General features: G+C 38.8%; 1 protein-coding gene across 7 annotated transcripts in view; it reads right to left on the reverse strand.

Moving 5' to 3' along the window:
* rapgef1b (Rap guanine nucleotide exchange factor (GEF) 1b) overlaps positions 1–26435 on the reverse strand; it is a 193752-nt gene that overhangs the window by 90268 nt on the left and 77049 nt on the right. For 4 of the 7 annotated variants that reach the window (XM_041193424.1, XM_041193423.1, XM_041193422.1 and 1 more), the window contains exons 4-10: positions 23312–23347; positions 21550–21697; positions 19287–19375; positions 18438–18590; positions 15504–15636; positions 13995–14181; positions 11074–11583 (exon numbers count right to left, since the gene is read on the reverse strand). In XM_041193424.1, the coding sequence (XP_041049358.1) occupies positions 11074–11583; positions 13995–14181; positions 15504–15636; positions 18438–18590; positions 19287–19375; positions 21550–21697; positions 23312–23347 (1256 nt within the window). The remainder of the gene's footprint in view (positions 1–11073; positions 11584–13994; positions 14182–15503; positions 15637–18437; positions 18591–19286; positions 19376–21549; positions 21698–23311; positions 23348–26435) is intronic. The other 3 variants (XM_041193425.1, XM_041193426.1, XM_041193421.1) reach the window with 1 other exon arrangement.

The raw sequence follows: 26435 nt of genomic DNA on the forward strand, positions 1-26435 counted from the left end.
GATGGTTTAAATATTTCCATTGTAAAAGGAGATGAAACTAAAAAGAGCGCATCTTTCAGTTTAAATCCTGACACCAACCTCTCTTGAAAACCCATCCAGCACTATAACCCTCCAAGAAAATAGCAACCTACCGATTCCCGTTTTGTATGCACTCCACTCTGTTTGCTCTACTGCCTGCATTCATGCCTTTAGCTGTGGAGGCCCCATATTCTAAACTTTCCTCTCTAAACCTCGAACTTTGTCATCTTTCTTTTCTTCTGACCCTCCTTCAAACCTACCCCTCTGACTAAGCTTTAAGTCACCTCCTCGGAATGGCTGCTGAGCCAAAGCAGAAGACAGCTATTATACTTTTGGGAAACATCTGGGAACCCTTCTCAACATTTATAAGTGGTATATAAAAGTAAGTTATCTATCTTCTGAAAGTAGCTGCTAAACTACATTCTTCATATTTCTTGAAGATGGAGTTAATTTTTGTTTTTAAAAAGCTTTATATGAACTTTTTTCTACCAACTTCCAACAATAGATTATAAGCTGCATGGCTCTCATCTGCACTGGAACCAATTCACATACAGTGCACAATTAAAACTATTTTTTAAAAATCACAATCATTACTAATTGTTAACTTATGTTACGCCCAGTGAAGGATGTCCTATTCATAACTTCAAACATGGGCTGTGTTCTTGTGGAAGCTTCTGAACAGTCCTTTATATTTTAAAACGGACACTCAAGGTGGCTAAGATAGCTGCCAAGTGTCAGCTGGCCTTTGTTTATTCAATACAAACTCTCTCAAGCTTCTGAAAGTTCTAATTTAAGCACCCTAATTGGGGACTTCATCCTGGAATGGACATACCAAGGCAGATGTTATCTGTGGGATTTACATAGGCTATTGTCTGTGACTTATCTAAAAAAAACCTGCAGGCTTTACATCTCCCAGATCAATGCTTCACAAAAGAGAGCTGAAGAGACAGTAATCCACAAAATAAAAGTGTGAAAGATTACCACCTATCTCTTATTGTATATCAATGCCGTTTAATTTTAAGCCATTCTGGGTGGACAAATGGCCATTGATCATGTGACTGAAACTGGCCTCATATGGAAATTCTTTATTATCCCAATACCCATGAAGAGGCTGGGGGGCAGTCTGCAGAAGACCACCACAAGCCACAGTAACTGCAGAAAAGGCAGCACCATCTTTGCCTTTTAGAACCAAGAGCATATAAAAAGTGTTTAAAACTTCCCAGCCTAATTCCAAAACTACAAGCCCATCTAAAGAAATTTAACCCATTAATACGAAAACTACAAATACCTAGCTTCACGACCTACTGAACATTAATCTCCTTGAGGGAATCCTGCAACAATCTGGATATGACTTCAGCTATTTGAACCAATCCGAACTACAATCCAAGAGTGGAAAAGGATTTTTCTCTCTACTTGGCCCGCAATGCCTGATCTCCTACAACAAGCTGAACACGTGAACTAATCTTTTGGTTCAACAATTGCAGATCAGCACTATCTTCTTTAATTATAGCTTTGAATGTGGTGTGTAACTGACGTTGGGTTTAGGCTCAGGGTGAATAAATAATCATCTTCATTTTTAACCTCATGAAAGTCTGCTACTGGTTCTTTATCTAAAGGGAGACTTAGAAAAACATATCTACCTTTCCAAAACAACCACACTGATTGTGGACAGTAAAGGAAGGGAATTGGGGGCTTCAATTTATTTCTACCCCAATGTCTGTAACACTTGTAAGATGAATTGGACACAATACTAACACAGTAACTGCAAAGACAACAATGGAAAATGCTAGATCACGTAAATGTTATTTTCCAAAATAAATTCAACAACCACATGTAATCCTTTAATCGTAAAAGTTTAAAAATCTAAAGAATACCACACTCCATCGCACACCAGCTAAAATGTAAAATGCACAGCAGCCAAAATGTTTTGGCACTGGTGGTGAATGAACTGTGCTGCAGTTGTGGTTTTATTCTGTTTTACTAGGTAAATGACATCACTGCCCAGAAACAGGCTTCCTATCCTTCACTGTGTGGTCAAGTGAGATCTTCAGACACCTCTTCATATTATGGTCTCAATCTTTGGTCAGTGATGCCTGTTATTTCTTTGATACAAAACCATAAATAGTGCTTAAAAAAATCCAAGTCATATTTCATCCTTTCAGATGCCCCTTGAAACCCACTGCTTCGACCAGCTCATTGAGCTCGATACTTTTGTCAAATTTTACTCCTGAGAAAATTTTACTACATTAATGTGAGGTTATCCATTTTGGTAGCAAAAACAGGAAAGCAGATTACCTGAATGGCTATAAATTGAGAGAGGGGAATGTGCAACGCGATCTGGGTGTCTTTGTACACCAGTCATTGAAGGTAAGCATGCAGGTGCAGCAGGTGGTAAAGAAGGCAAATGGTATATTGGCCTTTAAAGCGAGGGGATGTGAGTACAGGAACAGGGATGTCTTGCTGCAATTGTACAGGGCCTTGGTGAGACCACACCTGGAATAGTGCGCGCAGTTTTGGTCTCCTTATCTGAGGAAGGATGTACTTGCTATAGAGGGAGTGCAGCGAAGGTTTACCCAACTGATTCCTGGGATGGCGGGACTGACATATGAGGAGAGATGGGGTCGATTAGTATTATATTCACTGGAGTTCAGAAGAATGAGGAAGGATCTCAAAGAAACTTATAAAATTCTAACAGGACTAGACAGGGTAGATACAGGAAGGATGTTCCTGATAGTGGGGGAGTCCAGGGCCAGAAGTCACAGTCTGAGGATATGGGGTAGACCATTTAGGACTAAGATGAGGAGAAATTTCTTCACCCAGAGAGTGGTGAGCCTGTGGAATTTGTTACCACAGAAAGTAGTTGGGACCAAAACATTGCATGTTTTCAAGAGAGAGTTAGATATTGCTTTTGGGGCTAAAGGGGTCAAAGGGTATGGGGAGAAAGCGGGAGCAGGCTATTGAGTTGGATGATCAGCCATGATCATAATTAATAGCGGAGCAGGCTCGAAGGGCCAAATGTCCTACTCGTGCTCCTAGTTTCAATGTTAAATAATACAGACACCCCCCCACCAGGGGAAGATGGTGGCATAGTGGTAATGTTACTGGACTAGTAATCCAAAGGCCCAGACTAATACTCTGGGGGCATGGATTCAAATCCCACCATGGCAGCTGGTGAAATTTAAATTCAATCAATAAATCTAGAATTGAAAGTTAGTCTCAGTAATGGTGACCATGAAACTAGCGATTGTCATAAAAAACAATGTGGTTCACTTACCTGGTCTGGCCTACACGTAACTCCAGGCCCACAACAAGAGTGCAGTTGACTCTTAATTGCTATCTGAAATGGCCCAGCAAGCCTTTAGGGACGGGCAACAAATGCTGGACTTGCCAGCGACATCCACATCCCATGAAAGAATAAAGAAAAACACCTTTAATTTGGCATTTAGTCAGAACTTTAATTTTATAATCTTGCAGGAACACCACCTGCTTAAATGCAATCTATGTTTTCTAAGTAAATACATCCACTCGTTTCTCTATTTGATTTTTCTGGTCAGAGCATACAACAGTCACCTAAATCACCTTGAAAGCAACTTCCCTCCCCCAAAAATTGTGAATTAATTTCCTCAGATACTCATTTACACAATTTAATGATGTTCCTCGAAAGCATCATGTAAAAACAAAGAGCAATTGCCATTTAAAGCAACAGGTTAAACGCAAAGCAAAAGACCTGTCTCAATTAAGCTCTTCCATAGAATGTGGTAAAAGATCTGATAAGCCACCCTTAAATGATTTGCTGAGGCCACTGCAGTATAGGTCAGAGAGAGAAAAGAATCATGTCCAGAAACCTTCTCATTTGGTCACTCACAGGCTAGGGTTTCCCATCGGTCAGCGGTTTTCTCTGGCCTCCTCAGGGATACTGAGGGCATTCCTAAAGCATTTCTACCATACAAGGAGTCTCCAGCCATGACCGAGTTCAGAGTAAAGCAGTTGCTTTGGGAGTCTGGTGTCAGGCATACAAACGCCATGACCCACCCAGCGGAGCTGGTTTTGAGTGGTTAGCGCCTTGATGCTGGGAATGTTGACTTCGGAGAGGATGCTGCTGTTGGACTGCCTTTCTTGCCACCAGATTTGGAGGATCTTGTAAAGGCATTGCTGGTGGCACTTCTCCAGCTCTTCAAGGTGCCTGCTATAGTCTGTCCAAGTCTCCGAAGCATATAGAAGTGCAGGGGTCACTAATGTCTGGTAAACCATGACTTTAGTCTTGGGTTTGAGATCCTGGTCCTCAAATACACTTGCTCAGTCGGCCGAAGGCTGAACTGGCATACTGGAGTTTATGTCTGCCTTTGTTGAGAGGAGGCTCCCAAGATACTTTTGAGCTGCATGGCATCCACGTGTTGGGATTGGTTGTCACTTGGGCGGGGGGGGGGGGTGTTAACACAGCTAAAAAGTAACTTCAGCTTCAACTGGGAATTCAGTCAAGTTCCTCATACTATTAAAATAAGGATAGCCAAGATTGGCCTAATTTGAAGGTTCATCTTGGATGTTTCGCTGAGAAGGCCACATCCTAATAGTGGTACAGTGCCATTGGCACATTTTCAGTTTGCTATTTGAACAAAATGCAATGACCATAAACATTCCCATGGAGTCATTTTCCAGGATCTTGGGCCGTTGATCTTAATTAACGGGGGTGGTGTTTTGCTGTGGGAGCTGGTTAGAAGAGAACCTTCGTTTTCCAGATGTTTAGTGAAAGGCTCATTTTCTCATATGATTCGGTGTCGACAACAATGACCTGGAGCTCAGTTACTCAGTCAGCGCACACACAAGTATCATCTGTATACTGAAGCTCTGACTGAGGTGGCTGAATGGCAACTAAGATGTAATCAAAGGACTGAAATAACGTATCCTGTAAAGTTAATGTCAACCCAGACTCATTTGATTCTTTTTTCCACAAATTAGCCTTAATTTCTGGATAACAGTAGACTAGTTACTGTTATTCTACCAATATTATTTATACTGAACTAGACAAAATGGACATGTCATTTGATGTCAAGAAACTGACAACTAGATGTTGTATGGCAGTTTTTTGTTCAATGGGAGATTATAGATCATTTACAATACAGTTGTAACTGCATGCAAATCATAAAGCAGAGAAAAGGAGAATTGTGTTACGTATGCATATAGGCTCAAAGGGAAAACAGTGCTCATCATTAGTTTTACACATTATTGGATGAACTTGAGAATAAATTAGCATTAGGAATAATTAGTCTCCAGGGAATGTTTATGGTCATTGTCCAATTGCCTTTTGTTCAAATGGTAAACCGAAAATGTGCCAATAACACTATTGGGATGTGGTCTTCTCAGAGAAACATGCAAGGTGAACTCTCAAATTAGGTCAACATTGGCCATCCTCACTATAATACTATGAGGTACTTGACTGAATTCCAGTTGAAGCTGAAGTTACTTTTAGATTGCGTTAAGACCCACCCAAGTGACAGCCGATCCCAATACATGGATGCCAGGCAGCTGGCTGCAGCTCAAAAGTAAACTTGCTAGGAATTGCAAAGGATGGCAGCCAAGAAGACCAGCTGCACAGAACTCATGCCAGCGACATCAGCTTCTGATGTACTGAACGCTGACAAGAAAATGAAGTACCAGCGTTTGAAAATGTGTATTGAATAGAGAGCCTACAAAAAGCTATTTTTAAAAGTTGTAAAAAAAGACAGCATATAATGATATGATGAGAGGTTATTCGGCCCATCATGCCTGTGTCATCTCTTTTGATAGAAATGTAATCTAGATTTTAGGAATACAGCAGGATATTGCAGAAATTTGGAACTCTAACATGCTGTGCTTTTCAGCGATGGGACACAGCTGTGCCAATGATCTTTCATACACTAAGCCATGAAAGGCTGAACTGCACAAAAGAGACCAATTTTACTCTAAGTCATTTCTTCTCACCCCCCTATTGGTGATTTCACAACAACACTGACAGGCCTGGGAAAAGGTCACCCAGCCCTTTTGACTGGTGGTCGTCATGCAGCACAGGGTGACCCAAGTCGTCAAAAAGTGAAAGAAACAAACGCAACAGAGGACTGAAAGACAACAGATTGCCAGAAGTTTATTTTATCAAAACTTTAGACAATATTTTTAAATCTGACTTGAAAGAAATTATACTTGCAAAGCATCTAATCAGGTCCTCAGAATATCTGAAGTGCTTCACAATCAATTAATTTTGAAGTGCAATAGCCAAAAACAACAATCAATTTTCGTGTAGTAAGGTCCTACAAACTATAAATGAGATGAATAACCAATCAATTTTTGGCATCACTGATGAGGGAGCAAGGTTGGCTAGGGCACCAGGAGAAGAATTCCTTATTTTGTCCTCCAAAACAGTGTTATGGGGATCACCAGAGCAAATTAGGCCACAAGTTAAAATGTCATCCAAATGACAGCATCGTCGACAATGCAGCGATTTCTCAGCATTTCACTGAATTGTCAACCTAGATAAAGTGCTCAAGTCTTTGACCTTTGCAGGCAAGAATAATGCCAGACAACATCTTGGTGTGTGTAATGAATTATGGAACTGCTTTGTCAAGTGATCTGCAATGCAGCATTATGCAGTTTTGAAAGCTGTAGCTGCAGTAGTAAGCAGCAAAAACTACATTGCTGTTGCTTCTGGCAAAATACTCAGAGGTTACTCGACATGTTAAGGAATTCTAAGGCTTCAATTTAGCACCAATTTCATCCTTGATCACAGATCTGCCTCAGCACCTTACAAGGTTTGAAATGTTATGTTTCATCAATAGCATTTCTCTTAAAATTAACCTGCTGCAAATTATGATTAACATTTCAGTCTAAAACTTCTAGTCTACCAGATAAATGGCTATTTGCCATGGTTGGTCATGTTTGCAATTTCACCACACTGCTGAAATTAGGACTAATATTACACTAATAATATCCATCATAATATAAATTAAATATCCAAAACAATTAAAGCATAATTTTAAATGAAACATTTTTTAAAAATTCTCCTCATTGTAATCACTACTTTGCTCCTCTTTTTAAAAATATAATTAGCATTAATTCTCATCCCATTTAATCCATCCTCCATTTTTTATTTTTCCCATTAAAAAAAGATAAACTTTGATATCTTTTACATTCCATCTTCCCAATTCCCATCAGCTGTTCAGAAGTGCGGGGAAATCTTTCCAAAAATGAACTGATTGTTGATTCAAAGATAATTGATATGCCCAGCTTAATAGTGATATCAAAACAGGAAGAAGCTCTGCTGACAAGCAAACTTGGTGACAACCCCAATGCCTAACAGAACAAATTTGTCTGCAGCATTGTAGAGGTACCAATTTTTATTTCAGCAGTGTACATTTAGATCATCCAAGACTGTTGAAGCTGGCTGAAAGGAGTTAAAGTGTGACCCTGTAAGGGAACTGAAAAGCAACAAGAGGAGCAGTTAAACCAGCATGCCTAAACAATCATGAATTACAACTTTATTAATTCATCTCTCATTTCAATCACATTTAAGTCTCTTACATAGCCACCCAATCGCAAGCTTTTCAATACTCATTCTATCATAAATTTTAAGAAAAACTGGTAAAGTTAAGCATATTTCTCTGCAACCATTATTTTTAAGCACAGTGCTCTCCACATTAGCTTTGGAAAAACTTCAAATTTTAAACAACAAAAAGTTCAGGATCCTTGCCTTCTGCAACCTGCTTTTCCTGCCAACTTAAAACTTAATCTGCCATCGGTCAACATTTTGCTGCAGCTTTAACTCTTCTGCCAACCACAACTTCATCCTTAACCCTAACCAAGCAGGAGATTTTTAATTAATGAATACAAAGTCTAAACTGACATTTGTTACAACCTTCAATGAAACAATGAATGATATATTCAAAATACAATGCGCATACATAAATGCATTTGTTTGCTGAGTGCTTAAAAGGTGTGTTAAGGCAGGGGGAATTATATGTATTCCATGGAAATGGAATCTGTAACCACCATTAAGAATTCAAACAGCCAACTTACTCAAAGTAATGACATAGTGATGTTAAACAAACCATTAAAGAGCTTGCTCCTCTTTATACTCCTGCTTTCCATTTGGGGAATAAATTCAAAACAATCTTGAGTTGGCTTTATGTCTCCCTCAAACAGATTGGAGTGTTATGACTGCAGCTGAGGTCATTTGAACATTCTTCAATTGTCAGTGGGTGAACATAATAGCTGAGAACCTCATCTCAGAGCAGTACTGGAGGTGCTCAAGAAAAGCCTGCAGCCTGGATTCTCCCAGCTGAGGAATATGCCTCAACTGTTTATAATTTTTAAACAATTAACAGATTTGGTAAATTAACAGTTAAGAGCCCGTATAGTTAAGAGCCCGTATAGGAAAAGGTAACTATTGACCCTTCACCTTAGGTATCAGTCAAGTGAACGCTCTTTGAACTGCTCCAAATGCAATTATATCCTTTAAGGAAACCAAAACCGTACACGGTACTCCGGATATGGTCTCACCAATACCTCATACTACTGTAGTAAAAACATCCCTATTTTTATACTCTATTCCCCTTGCAATAAACGCCAGCATTCCATTTACCTTCCTAATCACTTGCTGTACCTGCAAACTAACATTTTGTGATTCATGTACCAGTGCACCCAGATCCCTGTACCACAGAGTTCTGCAGTGTCTTTCTCTTCAAATAATACACTGCTTTTCTATTCTTCCTGTCAAAAGTAGTCGCGTTCACATTTTCCCACATTAGACTCCACCTGCCAAATTTTGTCCACTCACTTAACATGTCTATATCGCTTTGCAGACTCCTTATGTCCTCTTCGTGTCCTACTCTCCTATCTTTGTGTCCTCTTCCTAAGATCCTCTGCCTTCAATTGGTTCTCTTGATCCTCTCCCAATTCCTGCTCATTTGTAAAAGTGTCATTTATGAAACAGTACAAGGTACACTGCTCTTTGTTAGCTATTTTTAATTATGCAAACCTTTGATAAAACTTATAAAATTACTGCACAGCCGGAGGCCTGGAACAATCTGAACTGACCAATCTAACGAAAGTTTTCATCTTTTCTGTGCCAGACACAATGCTCATTGCAAGCCTTCGTATAGTCTCTGAAGACAAAGCATATCATTGCAGTAGTGGATTTTTTAAAAAATATTCCTTCAAGGGGTGTAGGCATCGCAGGCTGGGCCAACATATCTTGCCCATCCCTCATTGAAACCGCTGCAGTCCATGGTGTAGGTGCACCCACAGTGCTTTTAGGAAGGGAAATTGAAGAAGTTTTGAATTAAAGAGTGATCACAATGAAAGTGCTGTATCTTTCTTGGATTTGAGTAAATTGGGACAGAAAAGCAAAAGGGTAACCAAGCCCCTGCACTCTAATTCTCTTCCCAATCGTGCAGGAGTTATAAAGATACTTTGAGGCAGATTATCACTGATCACTTGGCTTATTACATGACCTCATTTTAGAGGTTATAAACAAAATCAGGTAGAAAAGGCTCTATAGGTTTGTTCCATGATGCAGCAACTTTGCATTTCTTGTGGAACAAAAAGATGCCCAGACAGTCGAACTGTTTTTGTTGAACGTACAGACTCTTGTTGCAAAGGTAAACAATGGATAAATTGTGCAGACAGCAGGTGTCGCAACCTTGTAGTACACTTTGATATTTGAGGAGATTGAGGTAACAATCTGTGACTACTATGCATTGTTTGATTTTTTTTTTTAAATTCAGGCTTGGATTGGGTGTTACACTCCCAAGACATATACAATCCTCAGGATCTGGTTCAAATTTTACAAATTTTCCTGTTGAATGCCATTAATTGCACCCACATTTTCCCTGCCGCAGCCAAATATAGCTATGGCAGCAATTTACTAGCAAGACTTTAGTCATGTGACAGTAACCTTTGTGACAGATGCTATGCCCAAGCAGGCTGACATAAAACCAGTTGACGGCAAGTAACTCACCTTAACTCCCCAAAGCCTGCCCACAATCTACAAGGCACAAGTTAGGAGTGTAATGGAATATTCTCCACTTGCCTGGATGAATGCAGCTCCAACAACTCAAGCTTGACACCATCCATGACAAAGCAGCCCGCTTGATTGACAACCCATCCACAAACATTCACTCCTGCCATCACTGACGCACAGCAGCAGCAAGTACCATCTACAAGATGCACTGCAGGAACTCACCAAGCCTCCTTAGATGGTACCTTCCAAACCCATGACCGCTACTATCTAAGAAGGACAAGGGCAGCAGATACATAGGAATACCATCACCTGGAAGTTTCCCTCCAAGTCATTCACCATCCTGACTTGGAAATATATCACCTTTCCTTCACTGTCACTGGGTCAAGGTTTCCCTCCCTAACAGCACCGCGGTGCTGTACACCACATGGGCTGCAGCGGCTCAAGAATGCATCTCACCACCACCTGCTCAAGGGAAATTAGAGATGGGCAATAAATGCTAGCCTAGCCAGCGAAGCCCACATCCCTTGAACGAATAAAACATTTTTTTTTACTGTATTACAATACTACTATTGAGGTCAAATTTTACATTCAATGGCATCACCAAAAGTTCTGTAGAGCATAACGATGGGTTAAACTCTTCATGCCCTATGAACTTGAACCGTGAAAAAACCTCCTGGAGTATAATGATAGACTTAATACTTCCAAATGGGGCCCATATTTAGAACTAGCATTTTTAGCTTTACAACTCAGTTATACACCCATCAATAGGGGTGGCAGTAATGGCAAAATTCAATATGATGATTAAGGAATATCACATTTCCAGCATCTGCAGTATTTTGCTTTTACCTTAAGGAATATCACAGGATGCACTTCACATTTTAAAACACATTGTCTCTAAAGGCCAATGTTAGCATCGTCAATCTTGGGAAGCATTGAAGCCAGAAGTATAGGATAATGTTAAGTCTACATCACATATTCAATATAGAATACTTTAATAAAATGTTATTTTTAACACAATTATATCACACACGCACATTTTTCTATATGGTTGCAAGGTAAATACTCACTTTGCCTTTTCTTTTTCTCTGGGAGTGGAGGTGGTTTCTCTGTTACTCCTGCTAATTCTGAAACATCAATGTTTGGGAATCCAACTGAAATTGATGGAATTCCTTGCTGCCTTGGTGACACTACAGCAAATGGAGGAAGCTGGACAGCTGGTACAACAGAATTCTGCATTTCCTCCTCAGAGATATTGTCATACTGGGATGGAAACCTCTCATATGAGACCCTACATCCTGAACTATCTGACGAAGGAGCACTCCGTCGCTTCTTCTCTGGTAATGCTGGCGGCATTTGCAGAGGTGGAACACCAGTTTGTGGCATCTGCCTCCAGTCATGCACAGGTTGTGAAGTACAAAGTGGTGATGTAAATGTCTGCCCAGGAAGAGGTGAACCGGATTCTACTGCTGACTCTGGAAGTGGGCTTAACATGCCAGAAATGTGCTGAGGAATCTGATCAACAGTTGAAAGGTCCTGATGCAGGAAATCGTAATCGGGATCATAGCTTTCTGGATTATCTGGGAGGCAAAAAAAGTATCAAAGTGAAATGCCGTTAGACACAATATCTTTTAACTCGATAGCAAATATTACTTGGGAGTAAATGACTGATTTAACAGTAATTAAAAATTGAAAACCTTTCAACAGTTCAAGCAATTGAACCCCTGATTTCCAACATAGGTTACTCTCTCAGGTGCAAAAGCTTCTCTTGTCTAACCTCATTTGTCTTATTTCGAGATGGTTTGTTCATTGTTGGAAAGAAATACAATAGCTCATTCACACTTGAATAGTGTCTCCTTGCTGACCAAATGTGGATTAATACTGGCCAAGAACAAGCCCCAATCAACAGACCATTTTCAAAGAAATGCTTGAACACATCAATTGCTATTGTGAGTATATGTCAGTATTTTCATCATTTGTTGTACCTCTATACTTGTTTTACAAAGTATTAGATAATACATCATTAGGGTAACACCAATGTATTTTACATAGAATTAACACCACCACAGGCCATTCAGCCCAATGGTCTAGTTCAGTGTTTATCCTCCACATGACTCTCCTCACACTCCATCTAACCCTATCAACATAGGCTTCTATGCCTTTCTCCCTCTCACATTTATTCGTTAAATGCATCTATACAATTTGCCTCAGCTACTCCTTGTGGCAGCAAATCCCACATTCTAATCACTCCCTGGGTAAAGGGGCTTCTCCTGAATTCCTTATTGGATTTATTAGTGACTCACTTACACTTATGGCCCTTAGGTTTGGATTCCAACCTCCCTTAAGTGGAAACATTTTCTCAAAATCCACCTTTTCAAATCCCTTCATACCTTTAAAGACCTCTATCCGGTTACACTTCAAGTGTTCTCTTTTCTAGAGAAAAGAGCCTTAGCCTGTTTAGTGTCTCCTGATAGTATAACCTCTTAATTCAGGTACTATCCTTGTAAATTATATTTGCACCTTCTCCATGCCTCTGTATCCTTTTTGCAACATGGAGGCCTGAACTTTGCACAATGCCCCAAGAGTGGTCTAACCAAAATTCTATATAAGTTTAACATAGTTCATCTACTTTTCAATTATATTCCGCTAGAAGAGAATCCCATTGCTTTGTTTGTATTTAAACGGCTTTGTTAACCTGTGTTGGTATTTTTAAAATTTGGAAATCTGTACCCCTGGATCCCTTTATTCCAATGCCTAATTTTTCTCCTACTTTCCTTGTCGCATGGGTGTTCCTCCTACCAAAGTGCACTTCACACTTATCTACAATCAAAACTAATTTGTTACTTATACAACCATTCTGCAAGTTTACTAATGCCATGTATTTTGTCATAGTATTCCTCAGTATTAACTATACCCCCAATTTGTCATCCACAAACTTTGAAATTGTACACCTGTTTCAGGGTATAAATAGTTAACGTAAAACGGTGAATAACAATAGTATGAGGAACGATCCTAGTGGAACACCACTTCCCACCTTCTGTTAGTCTGAATAAATACCTATAACCTCTCCAGTTTTCTGTTTGGTAATCAGCTTACTGCCAATTCTGCTACTTGTCAGCTGACTCCACAGCCCTGACAGAGTGATATCATGTTGATACATGCCTCTGATTATCACAATCTTAGAAGAATCATAGCTTGCAACAGCACAAGATGGTGGGAAGTCAGGTGGGGGGTGGGAAGTGTGGGGGGTTGGATGTATTTGTTGGGGGGGGGGTGGGGTTCTGTGGGTGGGCTCCACTGTTGATCACTGATCTCCACCAAAAATTATCAGTGGGCCAAGTATCTAGATAAGTATCGTGCAACAGGTCCAAGTCTCCGACACAGAGGACAGTGTCAGGGATATTTTTCGGTGGAGCCCAGGCAGCACAATCTGTTCATCGGAAGTTTAAGCTTCCCAGGCAATGACTGTGCATGGGTCAGGACTCCCAAAGGGTCTCAGTGCACAACAGCGGCGAACATCTTAACATTCACTGCTGTTGGTAGATGACGATCTAGGCCACTGTTTTACATCATCTCTGGTTCACTTTAAACCTGTCACCTCTGGTTACTGATCATTTGCCTCTGGAATCAGTTTCTCCTTACTCTTCTCAAAAATAACTCTGAATGCATGCCACACAGACCACTGCAAGTATAAAGTAAATCAAGCATTTCTCCAAGGAGTTTGAGCAGCAGGGTAGGTGAAAGATGATACATTTCATGAACTCCTTTCAATTTACCTCCAAGCAGTCAGCTCAGAAGCAGCTAGGCCAGAGACCCAGAAACAAACCAGGTGGCTGGGGATTGGTGCATGATTTAGGGGATCATAAGGGGAAGAATCATGCCTTTCAAATGGGAGAAAATACATTGAAAAAGGTAAAAGGATAAGAATGAGCAATGCTGAAACAAAAAAGAAAATCAATTTAGTACACTGACTTTTCAAATAATGTCTTACCAAGTGTTTCACAACTTGTGTTTTGTGAACACTGCCCACTATCATTGTCTAATGAGGATAGCTGTTCATCCGATTTACTCAGCTTTCCCATGCTGTTACAGGGAGATACCCTTGGCGATTCTCCACCATAGGAGTGGCTGCCACCAGACAACCGCCTTTGCAGATAGCAATCCAAACCGTCAAAGTCCTAAATATAAGAAAGTAATTATTTTTCTAACATCTTGACCATCTTGATGTTATACAGAGATACTGTGATGCAAGAGAACTAATTTGCTCTCATGTATATCTACAAAAATCCATGCAAGATATACAAGGGAAAATGAACAAACCTGTAATGAATTCGGTATTATTACATTTAAAAAAAAAGCTTAAGAAGCGACCATCAGTGAATGAACTAACATTTTCTGCATCAGCTAATATATTTTAATTAAAAATATATTACAGTACTTAGAGCTTTACATGACTCAGAATATAGTGCACCCACTGTGCCAAGTGATATTAACGGAAGGTTAACAAGCCTTTATCAGAGGTAAGCTTTTACAGCAACATTACCGTTATCTGGTAATTACAGCTCTTCATCTAATTTGTTTTTCCAAACTATTAGTGGGAGATATATCTTAACTTGGGATTGGTTTCCCATTATTATAATAGAACTGTAGAAGTTTGCAGCACAGGGTGCTGCCAATCAGCCCAGCTGGTCTACACTGGTTCCTTTAAAAACTATAATGGTCTCTTGACACAATCACTTCCTGTGGCAAAGCATTTCATGCTTTAATAATGCTCTATTATAAGGGGATTTCTTCTAAAGATTTGCTCCACTCTGACAATTTGAATCAATGGCCCCTCATCACTAACAAAATGTTTTATTTTCTCTCAGCTTTCTCCATTTCAGTGGGAAAGAATTCAATATCTCAAGTCTCTCCAATTAAACACAGCTTTTATGCTATTATCATTTATGCTATTACCCTCCATGGGTTTAATACCCTTTCTATAGTGAGGACCCAAAATTTCACTACTGAAATTGTAGCCTAATTAAAGGTGATGTACAGGGTTGTGCTCCATATTGGTTCCTTCAGAATTGGTGAAATAATGAACTACTGTTAGGTAGCTTAAATGATTGAAACACTCACTGCAAACTTGGCCAAGGTAAATGCACTTAAGTGTCTTTCACTGCTACACATGGCATCACCAGCATCAAGAGGAAAAGTTCATCTTTAGTTTGTCAATAGTCCTTAAAAATGTTATTTTTGAATAGGGAGAGGTAATTTCTACTTATGTTTCTACTCATCCAGCAGAGATTGAGAGCCTATTGTACATGATACTGCTTCAACAGGAGAATCAGATATCCTAATACACTCATGACTTTGCCAATTGCCAACATTAAATTAGTGCATTAACAGTTGCTAGATACAGATGTTTATTCAGTAACTGTATGTGTAATTTAGACGATCCATTTATCCTATCTGGTTTATTCTCCAACCACCCAAACTATAAAAGGCTTTGCCATACCTGTTTGGTATTAGGTAAGCTAGAACCACTGGCAGCTCGACTCATGGGAGGTACCACTGCAACTCTTGTTGGGGAGGGTGCAGACTGCCTCTTCTTGGGTGGTAGGGGTGGTAAGATTGGAGAAATATTACTGCTGCAGGGCAAAGGACGTAGTGATTAAAGATATAATATTCTGTATTGCAAACAAATTCATGCAAATTTAATAATACAGCAGTATTATGCCAACTGGAAACAAATATCCTGGTATGACACCAATAATAGCACTTTAAGTCACAATAAATGAATTGCAGAGCAATAGCTTTTTTTTTCAGAAGTTCAAATATGAGTCTTCTTTAAACACTACTAATCAATATACAAAAATAAAATGCCATCAGGGTTGAACAGATGACCCAAACTATGACATTGAGAAAGAAGCGTTCAAATTGGTGAGAATTTGGATCCCTGCTGGTGACTACTGACCACTTCCACAAACAGGCATGCACAATGACCAGCAATGTATCACTTCCCACCTTGCAATATGAGATGCAACCTGAACCATGCAATAATACGCGCACATACATAATAACATAGTAGGGCAAGACAAGGGCTCTACCTTGCAACCTCCTGAGGTCAATGTTTCTATAAATACACAAGTTAGTGCAATTGGTTCACATTAAACAAGATTTTTAACAGGTTTAGTGGCCTACTCCATTCTACCAAGATTACAGTTTTGTTTTCAAGGCTCAGTCAACCTAGTAAACACTCAAAATAATGATAAATCATTTTCAACATCAGTTTCCTCAGGACACAGCACTGTTTGCAATTGGCAAGCCAAATATTAAAAGTCAAACATCGGATTGATGACTGGCTCAAAATATATCCATAGAACAATCACATCTGAACAACCTTAAAAGAATAGAAAGAGGGAGAGGGAAAAGCTGGTCATTCCTGCAAGCTTAATAACTTCAATAAATTAACATCTTGAAAGACAGGAGACAGACTTGACAATCAGTTGTCCAGCTAAAGACAAACTTCCTGGAGCAATAGCAGTTAGTTCCTAACTTATCCACTATGTATCTAATTAAAACACTTCTACACGGGAATACCTTGTGGCCCTAAAGAGATAGGGAGAGCACAAGAAATAGGAACAGGAGTAGATCATTCAGTCCCTCGAGCCTGGTCCGCCTTCAATAAAGATCATAGCTGTTTCCTTTTCCATCTAACCCCAATAAACCTTGATTCCCTTGCCTAACAAGAATCTATACAGCTCTGCCTTAAAAATATTCAATGACCCTGCCTCCATCACCTTCTGAGGCAGAGAATTCCAAACAATTCCCACAACCCTCTAAACACCCCAAGCTGCAGATAGCTCTCCTCAAGCCACACTATATTTATTAGGAAAGGGCCATCAAGATTTAAACGCTCCTTCACTGTCGTACAATACCTTGCATGTTACATAGTAATATCAGAACATAAGAAATAGGAGGAGTTGAGCATACTGCCCCTTGAGCCTACTCCACCATTCAAAATGATCCACAGCTGACCTTCTGCCTCAACTTCACTTTCCTGCTCATTCCCCAAATCCCTCAATTTCTTGAGACCCCAAAAATCTATCTTAGCTTTGAATATGCTCAATGATACAGCATCCACGGCGAATCCTCTGGGGTAGACAATTCCAAAGATCCTCCAAGTGAAGGCATTTCTCATCTCAGTCTTAAATGATCAACTCCTTATCCCGAGTCCATGCACTTCTGTTCTAGATTTGCTAGTCGGGGGAAACAACCTCTCTGTGTTGACCCTACTGAGCCTCTTCAGCATCTTGTATGTTTCAATGAGATCACCTCTGATTCTTAAGAGTTTAGGCCCAATTTACTCAGCCTTACATCATAGGTGACCCTGTCATCCCAGGAACCAACTGAGTGAACCTTCACTGTGTTACCTCCCCTGCAGGTATACACTTCCTTCGACATGGAGACCAAAACTGCGCACAGTACTCCAGGTGTGGTCTCAAAGCACTGCACAATTGTAGCATTGTTAAGGCTTCCTTAATAAAGATTCCAGCATTTTCCCCAACAACTATGTCAGGCTAACTAACTGGCCTGTAGTTTCTTCTCACCCTCTTTTTTTGAATTACATAGTTGCATTTGTTAACTTCCAAACCTCAAGAACTGTTCTAAAATCTAGAGAATGTTAGAAAATCATAATCAGCGCATCAATTATCAATGCCTCATTTAGAACCCTAGGACGCAGGCGGTCAGGTCCTGGGATGTCAGTTTTTAGCCCCTTAAGTTTCTCTAATACTTTTTCTCTCCTGATAATTAATCACTTTAAGTTCCTCATTCTTACTAGCCTCTTTGTCACCCTTTATTTCTGGTATGTAATTTGTGTATTTCAATTTGTTTAATGTGTCTGGCATTTCCTCATTCTGCATGATAATTTCTTCTGTATCTGTCTCCAAGAGACCAATATTTACTTTAGCTACTCTCCTTTTTATATACTTGTAAAAGGGTGTTTTAATGTTCCTGGCTAATTTATTCTAATTCGATATTCTTCCCTTTTAATCAAAGTTTTGATCACCCTCTACTGGTTTCTAAAACTCTCCCAATCCTCTTACCACTATTCTTCATAACATTATAAACCTCTTGGTTTAATCTAACACTATTCTTAACTTCCCTGGAAATCACAGATGGATTTTTCTTGCTGAGCTTTTTGTTTTTTTTGGTCTAACAGTCCCATCATTGTAAAACAACATACTGTGTGTAATGTCACAAGAGATATATTAATACAATATCAAGATAAGCTGGCGAAACAATTATTTATGATGAACAACATGAAGATATTCTTAATTAATTTAAATCACTGCTTCCTCAGCACCCTTCATCTTTAATGATTGACTTTTCATTACTGAAATAATAATACAAAACATCACAAGGAATTGTCCCTTTAATCCATTACCTGTGTTCCATGATGCGAATACCAGGCAATGGTGGTTTTGGTGGGGCGCATTCTACTTCCACAGAGTCTGGAAGTATCTCCAGTGATCTTGTCATTGGAGTAGTTTTAGTCAGAATTTCCTTCTCCCTGTCAGTCAGTGGAAGCTCTGTTGTACTGCAAGAGTCAAGCCCAAGATCAAAATAATTAGATAAAAGCCACCCACTATGATGGGTGCTGTAGTCTTGTAGTTGAGATACCTCTGGATTGAGAATTTGGATCCCTTTGCATTTGAAAATGAAGTAAATTAATCTGGTATCTGCAGACTAGCACCAAAAACATGGCCATAAAACCCACTAATGCCCATTATCAGGAAATTCACTATGTGCGCCTAATCTGGCCTACACACGATGACTCAGAGCAACCAGGGATTGCCACTTATAAAACATCCACCACAGGAAAGAAAGTATTAAAATTAAAAATCCATAGAAAACGTTTCTGCAGAATTCAAGGAGAAATGCTCCCTGAAAAGATCAAAAATACCTTGGATATTTTATTTGTGGCAAGGAAGATCAGCATTCTCAGTATATTCCATTATCTGTAACATAGTTCTAAAGCAGAGTAACACTGCAAAGTATTTTTGAAAAGTATTTTTATTGTTAATAGCAATTTTATTTATACAGCACCTTTAACCTAGATCAAAATCCTAAGGTGCTACACTTGAGGTGTAAAGGAGGGAAAATGAGCATTTAATTAATTCAAGCTTCATATACTACATCACATCGAAACTGACTGATTTAAACTGCAGGTCAAGTAAAGATTTGCTCTGTTATTTATCTACTTGAATTGTTTATATAAGGAAATCATTCTTACCTGTCAGTTTTAGAGGCTGGCTGGCTGGGTTTCACAGGAGAGGTAGGAGATGGCTGTTCTTGCTTCTCTATTGTCAGTTTCACAAGTTCCTACGGAAAAACAAGCAGAGCATAATACAATTGATTATTTAATAAACTAACTATTGGGTCATTACGTATTCTTGAGGTGCATACAAGTCAAGATACTCAGAAGAATCTAATCGATAGATAGCTGACTAATGTACTGAAATCTGGTTCATTTAGCTATTACACTCAGTGGAAACTTGCACATGAATCTCAAAAGCTAAATTTACACATGACAATCAGTAGTCTCATACAGTTCTTTCTACTGAAAAAGCAATGCCAAAATCCCAACATGAATGAATGGGGACGCCAAGTATAGGGATAGGCCAACCACAAACATGACCAGTGGTTTTCTTTCTTTGCGGTTTATCTCATGCAATTCCAAATTATACTCAAATTTTGATCAAACAACACATTTGCCAGCAACATTTACAAGACTATCATAAATGCTTATAATTGCCTTCACAAAGTAAAACACTAAAGGGAGCTGGTGCGCATCATTTGTTGCATTTTTAGTGCTCCTCTCCTTTGGACCATTATTTAGTCATGTATGTGGGGTAAATCTGATAGATAGGACACCATGACAGTATGGAGACAAGGTGCTTCCTGCTCCAAATAGGAAATCAGGTACATCACACCAGTACTTCAGTTTGCAAATTTTAATTTTCAGATTTTAACAGATTTGTCCAATTTTCAAATTCAATCAGTGGAGGAAAAGGGGAATTTACCCAACTTAACTCTAAAACTAGTGACGATTAAAATGTTTATCCTATGGACAACTGAGTTGAATTAAACAGGCCACATATAATAGCTGATGGGACAAGCGTAAAATAAAACTGCAAGTAATAGGAAATAACAATTCTGGAAAAGAACTGAAATATGAAAGTTGAGCAAGGGGCTGGGATTTATCCTGGTCCTCATGCCCTTTCATCATAGGTTAACTTTAACAGCAACTACCACATCAGGAGAAAATGCTTTACTGGTGAACCGAAATTTTCAAAAGTAGCACTCATAAATATTGTGCTGTCTTGTTTATAAAGGTGACTACAGGTTACTGCCCCAGTTGTCTGGTTTTCATCTGGGATATTAGTTGTTTGATATTCAACCTTTCTTCAATGACAAGGATGGATAGAACTTTAAAATAAAGCCAATTTCTAAAATGTGCAATATCTGTTGATAAAGCTTTAAAAATAATCATCTAAAGCTTCCAACTGCTGAGGTGAACCCTGATTTTGGTTTTACCCATTGAAAGTATATTCATTACATTGGTTCACCAGGATATGGAATTTCAGATTTCTCCACTGGGAAGAAATAGTTATTACAGGAGCAGCAAATTCTGGTTCCTAGTAACAAGCCACTTGTGAAATTTGTTGCTTCTACTATCATTTCATTAAAACATTAGAACTTAAAATCAGTATGGACACAAACTGGAATGCCAATTAACGTATATAGATTTTAGGCATTTGCTCATACTAAAACAGTCCTCAGTGGGTTGAAAGTCATGCTGACGCTCACTTTTCCATTGTTGTCTTCAAGATTTGGTCGGTTCACTTCGCCAATACAGTCCATTCACATTTTCAAAAAGAGAGCACATCCAACATGTTGGGAATTAAACATAAATTGGTATCGGCAAATTATTTTAAAATTAAGTATACACCGAATTGAAAAATCAGCAAAACCTATCCAGAAACCTTTGGCTGGAAAGCAAATATAATCAAGGGGAAAATGAGTAATCCCATCGTATCAAATTGCAAGTTCACGTTAAATAGAAAATATTATTATTTCCTTTCTTCTAGAGATGTGTTGTTTAATATTTATAAAAAGAACAAAATCTTTATTTTAAGTCACATCAAATAGAGATCACAAACTTGCCTATGGAAGAAATGGAAGTGAAAGGGCTTCTGTCCACTATTTATGCAGTGAACAATCAATCTCAGTCCTGCTGTTCTGGGTGCTGCCAATCTGGGATCAGGTGTTTCTCCACAGGGAAATGAGAGAGAGTTAAGAATGAAGGTAACATAGATCAGGAAATCTGGGAATATTCTGGCCGAGATGTTTTGTGGCATGCAGACTCAAATGGTGGAGGACAAGAAATACAGTTACTTTTTCTTCCACCTAGCATCCCATTCCCAGGGCTCAATGAAAGGCAATGTCAGAAATTAGACCACAGGTTTAGATGGTCCAAGTGTTTTTGTACATACCTTTACTCCATCGAGCACTGCTTTAATCATCGCCATGACCCTTTCCTTGTCATCTAGATTCACACCTTCTAAGATCACTTGATCAGACCAGCGAATTAGATTGGCCAGGCTCTGATATACTTGATTTAAACAGGATGTGATGGCCGAGCTGAAAAAGGGGAAAAGAAAACAAGTAATGCTGCACCTAGTTTACACTGAAGCTCCAATCTCAGGTGATTCAAAAGAAGCCAGCTGGCAGACTAAAAAGCAAAAAGAAACTGCAAGTGCTGAAATCAGAACAAAACCAGAAAATGCTGAAAATACGCATCGGGCCAGTCAGTATCTATGGAGAGAACAGACAAATTAACCTTTCAGTCATACAGCCCTTCATCAGAAGTGGTTCAAATGAAGGATTGTACACCAGAAGTACAAACTCATCTTGCAACAGGTTTTGACTAGTCTGATGTGCATTTTCAACTAGGTCACCAGTCTCTGAGCCCTTCACCAACAGGCAACTGTTGAGAAATTTAAACCAAACACCTACAGGAAAGAAGTTATTTTTCCTTTTTAATACAATAAGCATGAGAGGAGATTTGCATTTAAGTTATCCTAAAAATATGGAGAAAACAGCTCTACACAGGTTATGTTTTGTGTTAATTCTACCCATTCATCATCTCGGTTGATTAATTCTTTCTCCACCCTTCAGATAACAGTGCAGCCCATGTCCCCTGCTGCACAAAACGTAACACACAACTCTATCCTGTACTGGCTACACTGACTCAATGTACTTCATCTAATCAATGTTTAGAATTTGTATCTTGTTTTAAAATTCTTCTATGCCCTTGCCTTACCCTATTTGGGAAATCCTCTCCACCCATATGTCCAGCTATTAGCCTCCATTTATAGACGCAAGAAATCAGCGCAGGAATAGGGTATACAACCCATCAAGTCTACTTGCTGCTGAATAAGGTCAAGGCTGATCTTCTACTTCACCTCCAATTTCCTGCCCTATCCCCATATCCCTCAATACCCTTAGTGTCCAAATATCAATCAATCTCAGTCATGAATATACTGAACAACCAAGTAATCACGGTCTTCTGGGGTAGAGAATTCCAGAACCCTGAGTGAAGAAATTGCTCCTCATCTTAATCCTAAGTAGTTGACCTGAGATCATAACTCCTAGTGCTAAGCTCTTCGGCCAGGGAAAATAGCCCCTCAGCACCTAACTTGTCAAGCACTAAGTATTTTATGTTTCATTGAGGTCACCTTTCATTTTTCTATCAATTTTGCATCTGTTCCCATGCCGGTCTTCACTTCCACAGCTAATTATTTAGCTGTCATGTCTCTACTCTCTCTCAATCCTACTTTCACCTTGCTATCTCTTGGCTTTCAAAAGTTTGCCAAAGTCTTCAGCCTTTCGCTTTCAAAATTCCTTTGCCTCTTCCTCGCACCCACCTCTTCCCCATGCAAAATGCTAACTCTTGCACTTAATGTAATATAAATGCATTTAACTGCTAATTAATCAAGCAAAAATAAAGTATTGAGCACTTGGATGTGGCAAAATAAAGCAAAAATGTTGTCTGTATAGCTATATTTCCTATTCCTTGTCATTTATGATGCACGTCAATTACTGGATAAGGACAGCTAAACTTTTATGCTACTAAGTTAACAATTAACTGTTCATACAAAGCAATAGCCTCAAACACTTACAAGAACCAGTGTTAATTAGAAATTCCTGAATTGGATAGCTTTCCACCAAAAAAAGTCAAAAGTATGAGCCTACCACAAATACACCACTTGGTTCCTGTTGATTAGTGTCCTGTAATTAGTACAACAGAGCATTTATTAATTGTTACTTGGCTTATTTAAATTAAGATTGATGATGGCACAGAATGGAACACACAGACAGCGGACACAGATAAAAGTGCAACCAAGTGTACCATAGATTACATGGCAAATAAACTCCTTATACCAGCCCAATAATATATTCTTTTATTGTTCTGAAATCCAACAATGCATATTTTCATTTCCCACACCAATGGCCCCTTTGGCAAATCCAAGTGCTCAATTTGAAGAACTTCAAGGAACATTAAAGCTGCTCAAAAGAAAATGTCAGTCAATACTGCATTCAAATACTGATTCCAATAGTGAAAGGACAGTGTCCAAAGGCTCCACATTCCTGTTCCCTCTCTGCATACTTTAAATATAATCACATCACAGACTTCAGAGCTTTCAAATATGCGAATTCAGAGCTAATAGCATGAATGCACTTTTTTAAAATAAACAGTTGCATATGAATACATTTTTCAGCAAGCGTCTCAAGAGTAAAAAATAGTTACTGATCAGCTTTGCACTACTTTCTTTGGCAGTTGCACCTGCCCATTGAAAAATGAAGGTCAAATTTTCCTATTCTTCAAAAGTCTTTTCTCTGCTTTAGAAAACAACAGTTTACAAAATCAACTTGCCATTAAACCAAAATTTGAATAGCCAGTGCCTTATTAGCAACACTATTTAATTTTTGATACTTACCCATTTATGCTTGCAATTTTATACTTAAGTTAACATGAACACATCTGGCAGTATAAAAATTGAAAATCTGCCACTTTTGAAGTATGAAATAAGTAAAAACAGCAAATACAAATGTAATCCAATACAAATTACAGAAAAGAGTGTGAGATAAGATGTGTTAAGGTAGGTACTAGTTGCATTAATATTAAAGTAGAAATAACTTTTCAAAATACTTTAGAAGCAACATAAACACAACCACCAACTTACATCTGTATAGCACTTTTAATGTAGTGAAATGACTCCAGGTGCTTCAGAGAGCATATTCAAACAAAAACTGACACTAAGTCAAAGGTGATATGCAGAGGGCTGACTATAAGTTGGCCAGAGGTGATTTTAAAAAGAGGACAAGGTGGAGATTTAGGTTCCATGCAGCCTGTGCTGATGATATCAGGTGTAACAAGTGTATAATGAATAAGGAACTTTGGTTGTCACAGGGAAAGTTACTGCTGACACAAAAGGAGAAATTGAGGTGTAATCGCTGCACTGGGATAGTTAGGTATAAAACAAGGTATTAAATAAAGTCTTTAGAATCTGCATAACGTTATGCACAGCCAGAGAGAACAATGCAGATGTAGAGATCATGACATCATGACATAATCAACAACAGAAAAAGCTAAATAATCTTTCCCTTCTTTTTAAATCTCCACAACATTACCAAAGAATAGCCCAAAAACCAAGGTCACTAATTAATTATGGCCTCTGATTGTGACCGCCCTGAGAACCAGTAAGAGCTCATGATCTTCACAGGATTTCACCCACACCCTTCAATCCAAAGACTGTTATGTCCATCATAGGAATGTTTGACCGGAATAATAGAGGAGTTGATTTCAATGAATTTTTTGGGTCTGTGGACATTACATGATACACCAATACAAAATGGAGGGCTTCATTAACAAAAATAACAAACAGAAATAGAAAGTCACAGGCTTTATTTATAAAAGAACAAAATAAAAGAACAAAATAAAAGAACAAAATAAAAGAACAAAATAAAAGAAATGGGAGCAGGTTTAGGAAAGTAAGTTGTGAAGAAAACATGAGGAATCTTCAAAGGGATATAGATAAATTCCGCGAATGGGCAAAAATTTGGCAAATGGAGTCTAATGTGGGAAAATATGAGCTTTCCCACTTTGGCAAGAAGAGTAGAAATGCAGCATGTTATCTAAACGGAGAGAGATTACAGAACTGAGGTACAGAGGGATCTGGCTGACTTGATACATGAATCACAAGTTAGTATGCAGGTACAGCAAGTGATGAGGAAGGCAAATGGAATGTTGGCATTTATTGCAAGAGGAATGGAATATAAAATTAGGGATGTTTTTCTGCAGTTGCAGAGTCCAGTGAGGAAAATTTTTTTTTTTGAGGGTTGAGAGTCTGTGGAATTCTTCCACAAAAAGTAGTACAGGCAGGGTCACTGAATATTTTTAAGGCTGAATTAGATTGACTCCCTTGCCAATCAAGAATCTAAGGGTATAGGGGTATGAAGGAAAGCAGAGTTGAGGCCACAATCAGATCAGCCATGATCCGACTGATTGGTGGAGAAGGCTCGAAGGTCCGAAAGGCCCACTCCTGCTCCTAATTTGTACGTTTGCATATTTGTCACACAAATTACAATGCACCTGAACAAAAAAGACGTATCGATTTCATGGCAATTCCTTCTTTAAGTGAGTAACCTCCCAATCTCGTGTGGTCCTTCTCTGTAATCAGGATCTTTTTTGTCAAATCTTGTGAATATTAATGCATTAATCTTTGAGCATGATTCTATACTGATTGCAACATACATCAGGTACATACTGAAACATTTTCCTTCATACAGCCACGTTCTGATCTATGAAAGTCAAGTTTGATCTTGAAACCGGAAAACTGAGAAATCATGTAACAAGCACAAGTCAACTTTTTAAAAACAAACTCATGTTCTTACAGGTCCTATGTTGGTAATGGCATATTCCTGAATTGTTACTTGTCCAATAATGTGAAAAATTATATCCAATTTTTGTGAACATCTATTCATCAAACACTTCTTGTAGAAATGTTAGATACAAATACCGGTTGAAATGAGCCAAGGTCCCACTTCAAATTCCCAAAGATGTACTCTCTTGCAATTTCCTGTACCCTCAGAAAGCATTTTGCTAGTTGATACCCTTCCCACAAATTGGTTGCAGCTAAAAGCCATACTCTGAACCACCCGTCAGTAATCAGTATTAAATTCCTAACACAACAGCAAGGTGCTCACAAGTGAGGTCAACTTATTCTACTCTTATGGTTACTTATTGAATGAGTTGATATGTGCCCCATGATTTAGATTGTGAAGTGAAAGGCATTGATTCTGCTCAAGAATCTGG

This window comes from Carcharodon carcharias, chromosome 8 (assembly GCF_017639515.1).
Source record: "Carcharodon carcharias isolate sCarCar2 chromosome 8, sCarCar2.pri, whole genome shotgun sequence".
Taxonomy (NCBI): Eukaryota; Metazoa; Chordata; class Chondrichthyes; order Lamniformes; family Lamnidae; genus Carcharodon; species Carcharodon carcharias.